Source organism: Salvia hispanica, chromosome 6, assembly GCF_029641045.1.
Source record: "Salvia hispanica isolate PSC_SH4W2 chromosome 6, Shi_PSC_v1, whole genome shotgun sequence".
Taxonomy (NCBI): domain Eukaryota; kingdom Viridiplantae; phylum Streptophyta; class Magnoliopsida; order Lamiales; family Lamiaceae; genus Salvia; species Salvia hispanica.
The window spans coordinates 37557493-37573410 of record NC_142697.1 but is presented as its reverse complement, the minus strand read 5'-3'; the positions used below and the strand labels follow the sequence as shown (position 1 = coordinate 37573410).

At 39.0% G+C, this 15918-nt stretch overlaps 1 protein-coding gene and 1 pseudogene across 1 annotated transcript; one reads left to right on the top strand and one right to left on the bottom strand.

The window, feature by feature from the left end:
* Positions 1-2449: 2449 nt before the first annotated feature.
* Positions 2450-15918, top strand: part of LOC125206787 (WAT1-related protein At1g70260-like) — a 36061-nt pseudogene continuing 22592 nt past the window's right edge.
* On the bottom strand, positions 9627-11861 carry LOC125205047 (MLP-like protein 423). Its single transcript, XM_048103845.2, has 3 exons — positions 11619-11861; positions 11249-11526; positions 9627-10959 (listed from the first exon to the last, which is right to left on the bottom strand). The coding sequence occupies exons 1-3, from the start codon at positions 11803-11805 to the stop codon at positions 10753-10755; spliced, it is 672 nt and encodes a 223-aa protein (XP_047959802.1). The 5' UTR covers positions 11806-11861; the 3' UTR covers positions 9627-10752.

The following is a 15918-nucleotide window of genomic DNA, read 5'->3' as shown; positions in this document are numbered from 1 at the left end:
CCTCACTCATTCTTGTCTCCCAAAATATTTATTCATACTATTTCAATTATGTAATTTCGATTGTTATTTTAATTTAATGTTTAATAATTTAATATTATTTTTAAAATTAATTTCCTTTTTATAATTTTGAATATAATGTTTAGTTGAAATTAAATTGATTGAGAAATAAAATAAAATTAAATGTGTAGGTGATTGGGTTTGTATCTGTCAAGGTTCTAGTTAAAGTAATCGCGAGATAGTTAACTTTCCCGACGAGTCCCTGAGTATACATTCAGCGAGTCGTTGGGACTCTTCTGTATTCCATTTCGTCTTGTACATCTTCTCACTCGTTTTTCACCTATTTAAGCTTATTTTTTTCTACACATCTCAAACTAAACAGTCAAAATACCGAAATAGTAGAGAACATGATATAATCATGTGGATTCTTGGCCAAATATAAACAATTACAATCAAATGTCGTCTCTAAACATGAGCAAAAGCGCGAGCATATCAGTAGCTAAGGTTTCTTTGTACCTTGTGCTTATAATTGAGTTATTATTTTGTACTTGGTATATTATTTTCTAGAGACTGACCATCTCTTAGTGTTTGACCAAACAAAGTCTTGATAATTAGTGAATCTTCGACGGTCTTAACCATTTTACATATGGAGTGAGCAAGACCCTCCAATATTACCGAATACACCACCATTATTGTCTATCACTCTCTACTCCCGCCGATTACACCACCACTCAAATCGACGACCTTGGACCTGGAGTGACTAACCAGCTTTAGATGAAAATAAATGTTATAGTGATCAATTGTGCATTAAAACATGCGATATTTCGAACTTTCTATTTTTATTTAAACGTCTCGAATTTTTAAGTGGAATAGTTGAGCGTGAGACAACTTGAATAATGGTCAATAAGCATTCTTTAATTTAATCAATAATCATTCAAACCCTTATTATTAAACGAAGGAGAAGAATATTAAAAATTGAGTTGTATTTTATTCTTATCGTTGTTTGTTATTTGATGTTACAAATATTCCCATTAACATTAACTATAGTGTCGCTACAACGTTTAGAGCATCCGCAACGATGTTGAAAACGGCGTCCATCCGTCCGTGCCAACGGTAAGGACGAGCTCGTCCGCCGCTGCAAGCCGTCCATCCGTGCCAGTGGCACGACGCTGCTCTTAGCTAAGAGTACGTCCGTGCCGCTCTTTGATTCGCCAACGACATAGCCGTTGGCATATTCAAATTTTTTAATTTTTTTTAAATTTGAAATTAATTTTTAAAAAAGTTTTTAAATAAAAAAAAATATTTTCCCACTTCCCAAAAAATTATATCCGTTTTCTACCCACTTTTAATTTATTTATCAATTTTTTTCCCCAAAATTCACATTTTCATCTATAAATACCCCTACTTCAACAAAAAAAAAAATCATATTCTCATCTATTCTATCATCTACATTCTCTCATCTTTTTTCTCATATTCGCTCATCTAAATTCCTACCACACTACACTACACAATGTCCGGCTCCGGCGATCACCCCTCCGGCAATCGCGGTTGGAACTACGATTGGTTCAACTCCGACTCATTCCCTAGTCTGGAAACGCAATTTATGGCCCCTCCTCAAACCCAAGGTTCGCAAGTTGCGGGTGGCTACCGCCCTTACCCGGTGGACGACCAAAATGCCTCCGGGTTCGGGTGGGCACCCGAACCCGGATCGGGAGGGAGCAGCAACTCTACTCCAACTCCTACTTCTATTCCTACTCCTACTCCTCCTACTCGTGGCACCCGCACCCCGTACACTCCGGGTGAGATGATGGCGATGTTCAAAGCCTACTTGGCAGTCTCCGAAGATTGGGACGTTGGCACGAACCAATCCGGAGAAACGTATTGGTGGCGCATCACTCTTCTTTACAATGAAACCCGGCCAGGGGAACCATCTATCGCAATGATAGTATGATGCACAATTGCATCTTTAGATGCAACGAGGCAATTGGTAAGTTCCAAGGGTACTTCCAACAGGAAGAGCGGGCGGCGGGGAGCGGCAAGAGCGAGAGCGAGCTCGACATCATCAGTGCCGCCTTGGCGACCTACCAAAGCTTGGAGTTCAAAGCGTTCAAGTACCTCGCTTGTTGGTAGGAGGGGCGCCTTCATCCGAAGTATAAGGGCGGCATAGTAGCATACTCCTCCAGTTCCTTTAGCAAACGGTCGAGGTCGGTAGCCCTATCCGATGGCGCCTCCGATGATGTGGCTACCCAACTTGCCGGAACTAACTTGGGTAGCCCCGACGCTGGCCGGAGCAGTTCCCGCCGGCCGCAAGGAAAGAAGAAGGGCCGTCGCGCCCCGACTCCATCCGCCCCCACCCCCGCTCCCGCTCACGCTCACTTTGTGCCTCCTCCACCCCCCGAACAACTCGTTGTGGGCCCTCTTGGGTCAACTCTATATGAACGATACATCTAAGATGACTCTGGAGCAACTTGCAACACATGAGGGAATGATCCGGGATCTCAAGAGGCAATTGGGGATAGAGGACTAGTCTTCTACGTGTGTAATTTTTAATTTGTAGGATTTTAATTATATATTTTTTTATTTTCTAGGATTCTAATTATGTATTTTCTGGGGTGGTGAGGGTATAATGAGAAATTCTGGATGAAATCAGCTCTGGTCTGTAAACTATAGATGAATCTTCTTGCGGTTCACTCAAATCCGGCTGATTGAATGCAGAAGAGTGAATTTCTCTGATCTTTATGCCAAGTATAAACAACCAGGATCTGTTTGCGGACTTGTAGTATCTGCTGATAGAAGAAAATCTTATTTTTATCATTTAGAGAGATTTTTGTTTGGTTTCGAGAAATCAAATGAAATTCTATTACAGATATGTATTCTTTGTTTTCCTTTGGACATACGGACATGTGCACACTTCCCCCTTATATAGTCCATGTTGATCTCTGCAAACACAACCTGCGAGATCGTACCTTGGCACCCTTTTGTCATATAATCACCATCAACTTCGCGCCTATCACACTCTTCTACTTTTCCTATCAACCTGTTTCTTCGCAAAATATTAATGTTGTTTTTATGCATCCAGGCTCCCTGTTCGCTGGGATAAAAGCACGATTGTTGTTATGAACGAGGTCAGAGTTAGCAGCCCTCATCTCCCTGATCAGTTACCGGAGGAACTCCTGCTGCCAATGAACGTGTGCCACAATTTCTGCACCGCCTCCCCCGCTTCCTGCTCTCCCGAAGCGCCTGCATTCCTTTTTCTTGAACAGCCGCGTCGCCGGCGTCAGCTCTCTTTCTCTTTCCTCTGATGTTCTTCTCCGGCGGTATAGATCGGATCTTTGAAGTGGCTGCTGGAGATGCCATGTTAGGGAGGCTGAGAGGACGCGAAGGACGGATATGACAGGAGGAAATCAGAGCTATCGCCTGCACTGCCTAGCCGCCGCCACCCGTCGGAGCTATTGCCTGATTCCAAGAGCTCTGCAGTGCAGCAATCAACAATCAAAAATCAAAATAATCAGTCCACAACAATGCACATTCACTCTTTAGTCAATGGTTTGTTAATATAAGTGTTTAATCTTTCTTTGAGAAGCCAATGTTTCATTACATCAATTTTTTGTCCAATCATATTTGCCTCCCTCTCTGTCTAACTTGTCTCCATCTCTCTCTTTGTTTAGAATCTCCACAATTTTATTAAAACAGGTACAATAACAATAAAAAAAAATATTACACATCAGCTTCTCATTTTCCCTCCAAAAAGGTTATTGCAGTAATTTTAACAAAATGCCACTTTTAAGTAGTATAGATATAGATATAGATGAAGTAGGTTTCCATTTCTATAAAAGTGAGCCAATTTACAAATTATTTTAATCCAAAACTTTTATCACTTTATACTAATATATTACTAATAAATAAATTTCAGGACAATAAAATTCGATTGGAAAAGTTCGGGCACCCAAGCAAGAATAATGGGCACCTCGTGATCTTTCGCCGGCGCAATTTCAATCACTCTCTACAGGAGGCCCACCGTCAAGAGCCACTCCTCCCCTTCTCTTTCGGCGCTGCCGCCGCGTCTATTCGTATACTTAGGACCACATGAAAACCTGGTTCTTGGCTGCATGCTATTTGCAGCTTCTTATTTCACTCTTGCCATTTGGAACATCTTTCAGCCTAAGTTTAATATGTTAAAGTATTATCTATATATATAGATATATGCATACAACGGACGGAAGGTTTGTTTTAGGCAGTAGAACTTGTCTCCAAGAAACAGAAATAAAGAAAATGATAGAGTATTAAGAAAAAGAAAATATCAGAGAAAAGAAAGAAAGAAAAATTGAAAGAGCAGTTGATGATGGAGAAGGGGAAGTTAGAAGAAATACATGGAGATATTACCGCAGAAGATTTTAGCGGAAGAAATAAAAGGATTAAGGAGGTAGCTAGTGGAACCTGGAATTCAATTAAACTACTTAGTATAAATCACACTTTTAATTTTACACGTGTTATGTGCTTCTTTGCTAGGTGTTAAATAAAGTGAATAATTTGATTGTATGATGTGACTCTGATATAATTATGTGTTATTTGATATAAATGGTGGAATATGGTATGGATATGTGAAATGATTATATGATAGAAATATGTGATTAGTGCAATTGATATGTTTGCACATGGTTTTGGAATTATTTGAATCATTGGATTACAAAGGATCTGTGACAGTCATGCCCTGGGTCTGATATCAATGGCAATGGACCTACGGGTCATATACAATGGCAATTACCTACGGATCTTATATACAATGGCAATGGACCTCCAGGTCATATATATGTATACAATGGCAATGAGATCTACGGGTCACATATACAATGACAATGGACCTTCGGGTCATTTATATATGTACAATGGCAATGAGACCTTCGGGTCAGATACAATGGAATCCCGGGCAGATGGCAGACTTGATTTGTCACAGAATAATAAACTGAACAAAGTGGCATATGCATATCTACATTAAATTGTTTCTAATATTTGTTGGTTATTGTTATATATATTGGTTAAAGAATGTGTTTGATATCTGGGATGTGGAATTAAAGGTAAGGTTTATATACACTGAGTTGTGGCTCATATAAACCACTAATAATTTTCAGGAATAAAATATCAGTGAAGTTTTTTATTGACATGGGTCGTAGGAACTCCACATGTTATCAGGGTCGGCGGCTGACGCATTTTTGGCAATCTTCTCCTCCTCATCATTTTTGCATGTAGATAAATGTATAACATATAGAGTGGTGAGAGAGTCCCACTACAGTTTAGAATGTTTGAAATATGTACTTGATAAATAGTGGGTTTTGAAATGGTATAATATGTGCGTTTTATGTACTTGAAGCGTGGGTTAATTTATTTAATATTTAAAATTTATATATAGTAAGTGCATATGTCATAAGAGTTGAGGTGTGACAGTGCTCAAGGTAAATTTATTTATAAAATCACAAATTTTGTTTTTTAGTGGACACTAATTATAATTTGTTTAAATTACATATATAGGAAATTTTCAGCAATTTGATACGTACAAAAGTATTGATTTGGTGCACAAGATGGAAGGGCACTTATTTTGTGCCCGCATTCAAACCATTTGGAATTCCGTATGCAAGTACCTTCGGTTGTTTGCTCTTTGCGGACACTTTTCATATTGGGAGGTACATTTCTCGATCCAATTTAATTTAAAATGAATTAACTATATATCGGTACGTCAAATAAAAAATCATCACCTTTTCATGATTTCTTTTGTTTTTGACAATTTTTTTTTATCAATAAATGAACAAAAATTTAAAGTCTTAATGCATATCAGAGGATTAAAAAAAAAATTTAATCTTAATAAATGGCCTAAGACGGTAAATGGAGGATGATTATTTATTTGTCTATTGAGGGAAATAATTGAAATTGTGGTAACTAATGTAGCATGATGGGAGCATTCGTGTGTGGTATAGGCTATTGAAAACTATTTTTTTTTTCTCTTTTCACAAGTAAATTTTAAAGCACGTAGCCTGATCAAGTTAGAGGACCTGTTCAAGCTGAGCGACTTCCACGATCGTTGTGTGTGAACAAAGACGAAGAGATTGTTCAAAACCTAAACCCCACTACACTATTAAGCTAGCAAAGGGAAGTAAGGGTCGAATCCCTCAGAGATGGATGCGGGTGGAGTTGAGAACGTGTAACACCCCGACTTTTTTTTCTAGTTTCTTAGCTGTTCTCGCAACAATGTCGATTGTGTAGCCAAAATTTTTATTCAATAGCTCGAGTTCTTTTTACATTTGAAGGACTCAATTAGGTGATCATTTTTTTTTTTTGACGATGCAACCCGAATGAAGAAACGAATGTGTTTTATTGAAGATAGAAAGAAATTTTAGATTTTGTAGATGGTGTACCAAGTCTCAAAGTTTACAAATAAATTAACATCTCTCTTTGGAAGCCCAAATTCTTTTGTTGAGAAATTATTTTGTTTAAGAGCCCAATCCATTTATCAATATGTCTGTTGAGCCCAATTTTGTATCTATAGCACAAATAAGATCAATCTGATCAGCATCACGTTCTTCCCCCACTTTTATTTTGTTACCGGGAAAAGAGGAAACCGAATTATTTTATACACTCACAAATCACTGCCAAATACTGAAACAACCTCAGCCTATATGTACGCTTACCATTACTCAGTTCAGTTATGCACATCATAATTGACAAACCAAGAGCAAAAAGAAGAGAAGAAATGCGTTTACTTTGTTTCTGGAATTGGTAGCTGCAAAAGAAGAGAAATCAATACAACATATACTTTCATCAGTGCAGCAAGCATCGTTGGAATTCACGAAAATCGAGCGGCACCGACAGAGCAGAATTTATCGGGAAGGCGGCAGCACTGCTAGGCTGCTCGACGAGCAGCGGAGTCTAGGCAACGGAAATTTGCAGCAACCGAACAACGAACGGATTGACGGCACCCTGTGCTGAAACTGATTGAGAAGGAGAGTCTGATGAGACGGCAGCAATCTTGAGACCGGGCTGGAGCACGGTGGTCTCAAATTGAAGACAGAGCGAGCTTGATGCTGAACGGAGAAGTCGGTGGTTGGGATGCGAATCGAAAGTGGCAGCGGCGAGGGACATTGAGAGAGGGAGAGAGAGATAAAGCTGCTTTGAGAATTTGAGAGATGAAGATAGAGGCAGTTTTTGAATTGTGGAAGGAAGAAGGAGAGAGGATGAAGGAGACAGAGGCAGCGGCAGACTTCCGAGCAGGCCCAACCAGCGACGGTGACGGGAGCAAGGAAGGAGACGGCGGCGTGTGAACGACGGCGCTGCGGGAAAATTCAAAGCAGCGGCGAACTTCCTTTGAGAGGCCGAGATGGAAGAGGATGAGAGATATCTAGAAGAGGGAGACATAGTTGGGTTTCTCTGATTTTGGAACAGCAAATGGCGGTGGCTCGGCGAGTGCAGGGCAGCACTGAATCGCCACGGAAATGAACAGAGCAGACGTCGTTGAACCGTCTGGAGAGAAGAGGAGTGAAATACCGGCGAGGAGAGAGAAAGAGAAATAGTGTGATATGAATTTGGGATCCCATGATTTTACGCAAGAAAGTGAAGAGAGAAGAGAGGGATTGGAGTTTCTGATTTTGAAATTTCAAATGGGCGACTCCTGTTTTGGCATTTGCTATTGAGGTTGAGGGAGAAGCAGTAGAGGAGAGAAGTAGTAATTGAGAACTGAGAGAAAATGGAGATATGCATTGATCGAGCATTCCTTTCCTCTAGGAATGGGGCTAATTTAATGGATTGCTGGAGCATCTAATTCATTGTTGAGCACATGGAAATGGAGTGGATGAGTTCTCTTTTAGATTTTCGAGCTCGTTTGATAAGAATATTTATTTTATTACTCTCAAGCAGTATGGATTTGAAATGAGGGCAAAGGGAATTAGTCTTAGACATAATTTATATTTGCAAGTGTTGGGCTGGTGTAGTTTGTTGGGCTAAGGATTTAATATATATATTGATGATCTAGTATAGCTTTTTGGGCAGCGAGCTTAGCTCTTGAAGTGAGTTGGGCAGGTTGTTTGATCGCTAGGCTGTTTAACGAAATTAATTAAACCTCCCTTCTAACTAAAATACGAGAGCTTCACAAATTTATGCTAAGGATGAGCGAGGATTAAATGAACTCCATGTAGAACGCATGCACTATTTTAAATATATTTTCTTTTTGCAAAGTCTAATTTTAGCATTCTATGTTCTTTTGAAAAGGGTAAATTTTGTGCACATCTTTTGAGATCGGAACGGAAAGTTGTTTTGAGGAGATAAGCAAATGAGGTGGGCTTTCTTTTTAAATAAGAACTATGTCCTAAGCATGTTATTTTTGAAATGATGGAAGATTGGGAGATATGTTTGTCATGCCATATTTTCTTTTTGTGATGCCGTGGGACCTATCTGAAGTGGCTTTTGCCATGTATGGTTAACGAATTCGGGTCTGACTAGGGAGTAAGTCCCTACTCAGGCCGGTGTACACCCAGTAGATCGTGCGCTATCTCTTTGAGTTGGCCGGTCTAGTGACTTGGAATGTGGCCACATTCCATGTCATGTAGTTCAGATATGGTATGGTGATGTTGATGATGTTGAGGTTGATGGTGCTGATGATGTTGGTGAAATGTTTTAGTGACTCGGGCCCTTTCAAAGTTAAAACCCCGAGGCCACTCGTTAATGGAATGTTAAACAATTTTTTATAAAAATGTTTTCGGCATGAGTCCACTGAGTGCATCAAGTACTCAGCCCTGCATTTGTTTTAAAAAATGTGCAGGTTGAGCTGTGACGAGCGTGGTGGGTGTTGAGCATAAAAGTGGAGAATGTTTATCAAATGTCCAGAATATGTTGTGTCTTCATACATAGCAGTATTCTACTCTCGAAATGCTTCCGCTGAGTTATTGTCTTTCTTTTGAGTTCTTGTATTGTTGAGATAATATTCTTTTGAGTTGTTGATTGTTGAGATACTCTGATTTTATTCAAGCTATAACTATTATTTCGAGCTTTGGTCGAGTTGTGTCTTTTTCCCCTTTCTTCCCCGCTTCTTTAACCCTCCCCTAGTTGCGATTCACCGTGTTTTCTATCCTTAGAAAATGCGGGCGTGACAGAACGAGACATTTGGAAAGGGTCGGCTGCGGCCACGCTTTAATTGTGGGGGTTTTGGACTAAACTAGAGTGAACACATCTTCTAAACTAGGGACTTGAATGGATCAACTAAACCAAAAACGGCAAAGAATAAAAGTATGCGGGATCACTGACACATCCGCGCGCACTCTCGGAAAAGCTGACAATAAAGGAAGAGGTGACGACGACGGCGGTTGCAACTAACTACCTTCTACGTCTAATCTAAGCTACTGAACGGAAAGCATAAACTTAAATCAAAACAGAGCATCAACGTGAAACATGAAAACAAAGCAAAGTAACAGAGATCCATGAGAATTGCACTCAACTAAAGCAGATCTAAGCTAAATGAAAGTAAATCATGCAAGTTAAAGAACATAAACGTAAATCTACCTACGGGAAAGCAGTAAAAGAGCAGATCCGAAGGTAACAAAAGCAATCAATACTTAAAACACTTGATCTAACCAAACTTGCATCAAAAACTCCATTTCATTCAAGATCTTCGGTAAAAACAAAGGAACAGAATTCTTGCGCAAATCTAAAGCGATATGAACTAAACTAAGTAGCGACTAAGAGAAGAACATGATTAAACTTAAGAACTACGAAAGCGATGAAAATAACATAAAGTAAATTGTTCAAAATCCTCAAAAGACTACACAGATAATGAGCTAAAAGGATTTCTTCACGGATCTGGCCTCGTCTCCCTTGGTGAGGAAGAAGAGCTGAGAGCTTGAAAGTGGAATGGTGACTCCTCGGCAGCTACTAAACTACTCCGTGACTAAGCTAAAACTTGAGTTATCGAAAATGGTGAGTGGTGACAAAGGGAGCGGAATCCTTAATCCATGCAATCTCTTTATATTTATAGAGCACATGTTGGGCTCAAATCTCTAGGTTAAGCCTATTTTGCCTTTGACATTTCTGCTCCTTCTAGAATGGCCTTTGCTCTTTCTCTCTCCTAAGACTCATCATTGCAGATGGAAGATTCCACTGGATCAGTTCGGCCACTTCAATGGATCAACTCATCTCTTTTCCATGCTTTTTTTACTCCCTTTCTTGAGTTGATCCGGTTGACCCTACACTGTTTACTTCATCGTTTTCTGGCTCCTGGACACTCAAAATTGTCACTCTTTTGCACATTATTAGCCCTGTTAGTATAATAAACCCACTAAAACCATGGATGTATTGAGCCCGATAAGCTATTACATCTTTTTATAGGGAGAGATTAAAGAGGGTGAAGCACAGCGGTTGGATGATGGTCACAATGACTCATCAATGCCCGAGAAGTTCCCTCTTCTTCAAGATAAATATTCCGGCGAAGTATGAGATAAAGAAGATGAAGATTTTTTCTTTTCCTTTATTTGTGAATTAAATTTCACATAACTTTTTGTGATTGGATTAAGAAGGATTAGTTTTATAGGATCCTCCAAAATTTTATATGAAATCCTTTTTTATTGTTTTGTATGTGCATAATATCATATTGCAAGTCTTGTTGTGGTGCTTGAAATTAATTTTTCAATCCAAAGTTGTATATAGAGCTATTGTAGCAAATCAGATCGACTATTGTACTTTTGAATAATATACTAAATCAATGTGAGTTGAAAAGTTATTTCATACTACTATTATATCATCATCATCATCATCATCATCATCATCATCATCATCATCACCACCACCATCACCATCATCACCATCACCATCACCATCACCATCACCATCACCATCACCATCACCATCATCATCATCATCATCATCATCATCATCATCATCATCATCATCATTATTATTAGTAAAGCAATACATATATGGAGTGACGGCCTACACCACAATCATAAACACCTATATTGAGATATGTAATCTACTTTGACGATTTGTAATTTAATTTTTTTCTCTCTTAAATCTCATAACTTTATGACCGAATCACCAAACTTACAAAATTTAAGTCTGATTTTTTTTCTCCCTCATTAATTCAAAGAGAGGAATTAAAAAGCTATAGAATAGAGTTTGATTGTAAAATTGGTGATTCTGGTCACATAATCAATGAGACATAAGAAAAAAAATACCAACATAAACTATATATCAACAATAGATGCTTAATAAAACATACCTTTAGAAGATAAGCATCAACAGCCATGTAAACTTTAACAACAAAAGCCTTGTAGACATCAAGATCAACAACGACATTTTCATTTGCCTTGTTAAACTCGGCTGCATATTTAACCAAAGCACCATCACTTTTTGGGTTGCTGCCAACATTTATTACCGCCTTGAAATTCTTGTAATATTCCAAGATATCGCCTTCCAGAATACTATAACCCCATATCTTCTTCTCATTGTCCACAATTTCAAGCCTCTCCTTGTTGATCGAACCCACGGGGATCATCTCTACATATAGAAGAAATCAAATAAACGACGTCGTTGATAGGTTAATTAGTTACAAAATAAGTGAACTAATAGAGTGGAGCCTTTTTATATACTTGTGGGCTTCGAAGTAGACACATAGACTGTTCCGACCAATCTTCCATCGCCCTCGATCACATCGACCGTTTCGATTGCATCAGACATTGCTTTGAGAAAGAGTGTGATGAATTCTTTTAGGTTTTTCCATAGCTTTTCTGAAGAGGTTTTCAACTCAATTTCTATCTTAACCTTGTTAGTAGCCATTGTTGCAATGCTTAATGTGATGTTTGTTGGTCATGTAGAAACATTTATATATAGTCCAATGATCGAGTTTGGGAATTGATGAAAAGTAGATAGATAGTTTTATTTACTAGTACTATTATTTATAGGAATTGTTAGGTTAGAGCTGTCTAACCTATCTCTAGTGCTGCCAACTTAATTTATTTTTGTTTGATCATATAAAGGTGTTCCGAATCCGTTTTTGGCCGAATCCGACTAATTGTGCTCGACCGGGTTTGCGGATTAAGGTCGAGAGTCTCCCTGTCACGCCCGCATTTTCTAAGGATAGAAAACATGGCTGATCGCGACCAGGGGAGGGTTAAAGAAGTGGGGAAGAAGGGGGAAAACAACAAAACCTAACCATAGCTCAAAATAAATGGGAATAGCTCAAAGGAATAATATCTCAACAATACATGAACTCGAAGAAACAACATTCAACGGAAGCATCCGAGAGAAGAATAATATTATGTATGAAGACATAATATATTCGGAATATTTAAAAGCAAACACAAATCTTCACCAGTTCTGCTCAACACCCACCGCGCTCGTCACAGCTCAGCTTGCACATTTTTTTAAAACAAATGAAGGGCTGAGTACTTGGTCCACTCAGTGGACTCATGCCGAAAATATTTTATAAAAAGTAATTTATCATGCCACCATTGAGTGCCCTCGGGGTTTAACAAAATGCCCGAGACACTAAAATCATTTACATTGTAAAATTCAACTAGGCAGTCATTTCCCCATAGATGTCTACCATATCTGATCCATTGATGACAATGAATGTAGCCACATTCCAAGTCACTAGACCGGCCGATCCAAAAGACCGCTCACGATCCCCATTGGTATAAACTAGCCTGAGTAGGGACTCACTCCCTAGTCAGACCCGAATTCGATTATCCATAGATGGCAAAAGTTACATCATATAGGTTCCATAGAATAAAACAAAACACGGCATGAAAAATGTACATATCATTTTCACATAAAATTATACTTAGGGCATTGCCCTTATTTAAAAAGAAAGCTCACCTTGTTCTCTTAAATCCTTCACTTGTCAATCCTTTATGTTCTCAAATAGCATGCAAAAATCACCCTTTTTAAAAGAACATAATATTCAAAAATTAGACTTTAAGAAAATAATTTAATTTCACAATGCATGCATGTGCAAATCTTACCTTCGGTCTCTCTTAGGAATTTCTAAAATACCTGTTATATTAGCACATCGTATTCATCCTTCTATTGACTCCGTCCGATCTCTCGTCATTCTTGTATTCAAATTCCAGCCAACTCAAATAAACAAGCGGCCTAAGTCTCCTACTTAACTCATTGACATCTGTAAATATAACTCCATCTCATACTACTATTTATCAATATTGCTTGAAATCATGGCCATATATATTAAATAAGTAAAAGGGGCCATACTTATCTCTCTTTTTCTTATTACGTAAATTCCAAAAATGGCATTTGAAAAGATGTCCAGTTCCTTCTTCTGTCATCCAATTCCATCTGCCTTCACTCCCGCCGTCTCCGTCGCTCAGCTCTACCAAGTCTGATGATTCCCTCGGCCTCTCAGTCTCTCATCTATCTTCGTCACTCCAACTCGGCTTTCGTCATCGCCATTCAGCCGAGCAGCCGCTTGTTAGAAATAATGGGATAAAATTCGCCGTGTACAGGCGGTACTATAACTATTACAATCGAAGGAAGAAAACATGGAATGAAAATTACAACGAAAATAATAAAACAAATCAAACTAAGTCGAGACAAGGGAAGCCCTCTTCCCGCAAAATAAATTACGCCCCGGCTAGTGCTCACGGAATGGCGTATTGCCCCCAAAGATAAAACGACTTCCTCCTAGCGTGTAGAAGCACCTCAAACCCGCTAGGCACCGGCGAACTTGATGGAGTTCCGAGAATCAAGCTATGCAATGCTTCTATGAATGCACACTATGATGTGGAGAGCTAGAGAAAGTAGAGAGTGTATGTTGTGGTGTATTCTCCACTCCAAGATCAAGCCTATTTATAGGCAAGAGAAAGCACTTGAAAGGCCTTGCAATCAAGATTTTCTCTTAATGCATTTGGGGGTTACCTAAGATGAAAGGCCATCCTCCTTGGTGTATACCGAGACAATAATATTGACACAATACTATTTACAAACTCATCAGTTCTCACGTTTGTGTCCTTTACTGGCCATGGAACACCACTTTGGATTCATAAGTGATTCACATGTTGAAGTGGCCCACACTTCTTCACTTACATAGGTAATTCTTTTCCAGGTATCCTGCAATACCCACCTCCTCGAGGTTTCTAAGAATCATTAAAAGTCAAAAATTAGCCTCTTATCACATGTAGGTTACAACACTCAATGATTTCTAAAGAATGGGCGAAGATTAAAATTTTTTTTACGAGTGTTACAGCTAGAGTCATATAGCTTTGTTTTCCCATTGAACCAAGCCCATAGGACCTCCAATCGTATGGTTGGGTTACCACTATAATCATCTTTTAAAATGTGGTTTTCACTCCCATTCCTTTTAGCAATTTATGCATTTGATCACGGTTCAAACTTTTCATTAACGGATCTGCTAAGTTATCCACTGACCTTACATAGTCAACTGCGATAACACCACTTGTGATCAATTGCCTCACGGTATTATGTCGTCGATGAATATGTCGAGACTTACCATTGTATAAGCCACTATGTGCTCTCCCTATAGTCGCTTGGCTATTACAGTGTATCACTATTGCCGACACTGGCTTATTCCAACATGGGATATCTTCTAGGAAGTTTCTAAATCACTCCGCTTCTTCCCCTGCTTTGTCTAAAGCGATAAACTCAGATTCCATGGTGGATCGAGCTATACACGTCTGCTTCGTTGACTTCCACGAAACAGCTCCACCCCCCACAGTGAACACATACCCACTCGTCGAAAATGAGTCTTTTGAATCAGAGATCCAATTCGCATCACAGGACCCTTCAAGTGCTTGGGGATAGTTTGTGTACTGTAGCTCAAAGTTAAGAGTATACTTCAAGATCTGGCCGGGTGCAGTTTGTGATAAATATCAAATTCCCTATGATCCTTGCATATTCTTCTTGAGCTACAGGCTCACCCGTGTGCTTACTCAAATGCACGTTGGGTTCCAATGGAGTCTTAGCTGGCTCACAGTCAAAGGAGTGAAACTTTTTAAGCACTTTCTCAATGTAATGAGACTGTGTCAGTGCAATTCCCTCATGATTCCTTTTAATCTTGATTCCGAGAATCACATCAGCTAGACCTGTCTTTCATGTTGAAATTTCTGTTCAACACATTTTTGGTCTCGTTGATAATGGCACTATTGTTTCCCATAATCAACATATCATCCACATAAAGATACACAATAACGAACCCATTATTTGTGTTCTTAATGTATACACACTTATCACACTCGTTGATAGTGAACCCATTTGACAACATCACATTGTCAAAGTTCAAGTGACATAGCAAATGTGCTTGTTTTAATCCATATAGAGACCTCACTAGCTTGCATACCTTCCTTTCTTGGCCAGGTACTACAAACCCTTCAGGTTACTCCATATAAATTTCTTCCTCCAATTCACCATTCAGAAATGCAGTTTTCACATCCATTTGGTGAATTTCAAGATTGTGCAAAGCAGCAATCGCAAGAAGCACCTGAATGGAAGTGATTCTCGTAACGGGTAAAAATGTGTCGAAGAAGTCATATCCTTCTTGCTGCTTAAAGCCTTTCACAACTAGACGAGCCTTGTACTTTTCAATAGTACCATCAGTTTTATATTTCCTTCTCAGGATCTACTTGCACTCTAAGGTCTTACAATCTTCTGGCAAGTCTACTAACACCCATGTGTTATTTCTCATAATTGATTCAATTTCGCTATTGATTGCTTCTTGCCAGAATGGTACATCTGGGCTAGACAGTGCTTCTACCAATGACTTTGGTTCGTCATCCAACATAAAAGTTATGAAGTCGGGACCAAATGTTTTAGCAATTTTAACTCTTTTACCACGTCTTGGTTCTACATCCTTAGGACTTGACCTCGTCCTTTTTGGAGGATTAGAGCTAGTGGATTCATCCATTATTCTTTCACTAG

Bases quoted from the DNA above. Each gene is read 5' to 3' on its own strand.
- LOC125205047 (XM_048103845.2), bottom strand. From the start codon at position 11,805: ATGGCTACTAACAAGGTTAAGATAGAAATTGAGTTGAAAACCTCTTCA. The intron at 11,527-11,618 runs GTATATAAAAAG...TTCTATATGTAG, and splicing joins GTCTACTTCGAAGCCCACAA to AGATGATCCCCGTGGGTTCG. The intron at 10,960-11,248 runs GTATGTTTTATT...ATTGTGGTGTAG, and splicing joins TTGATGCTTATCTTCTAAAG to GCCGTCACTCCATATATGTA.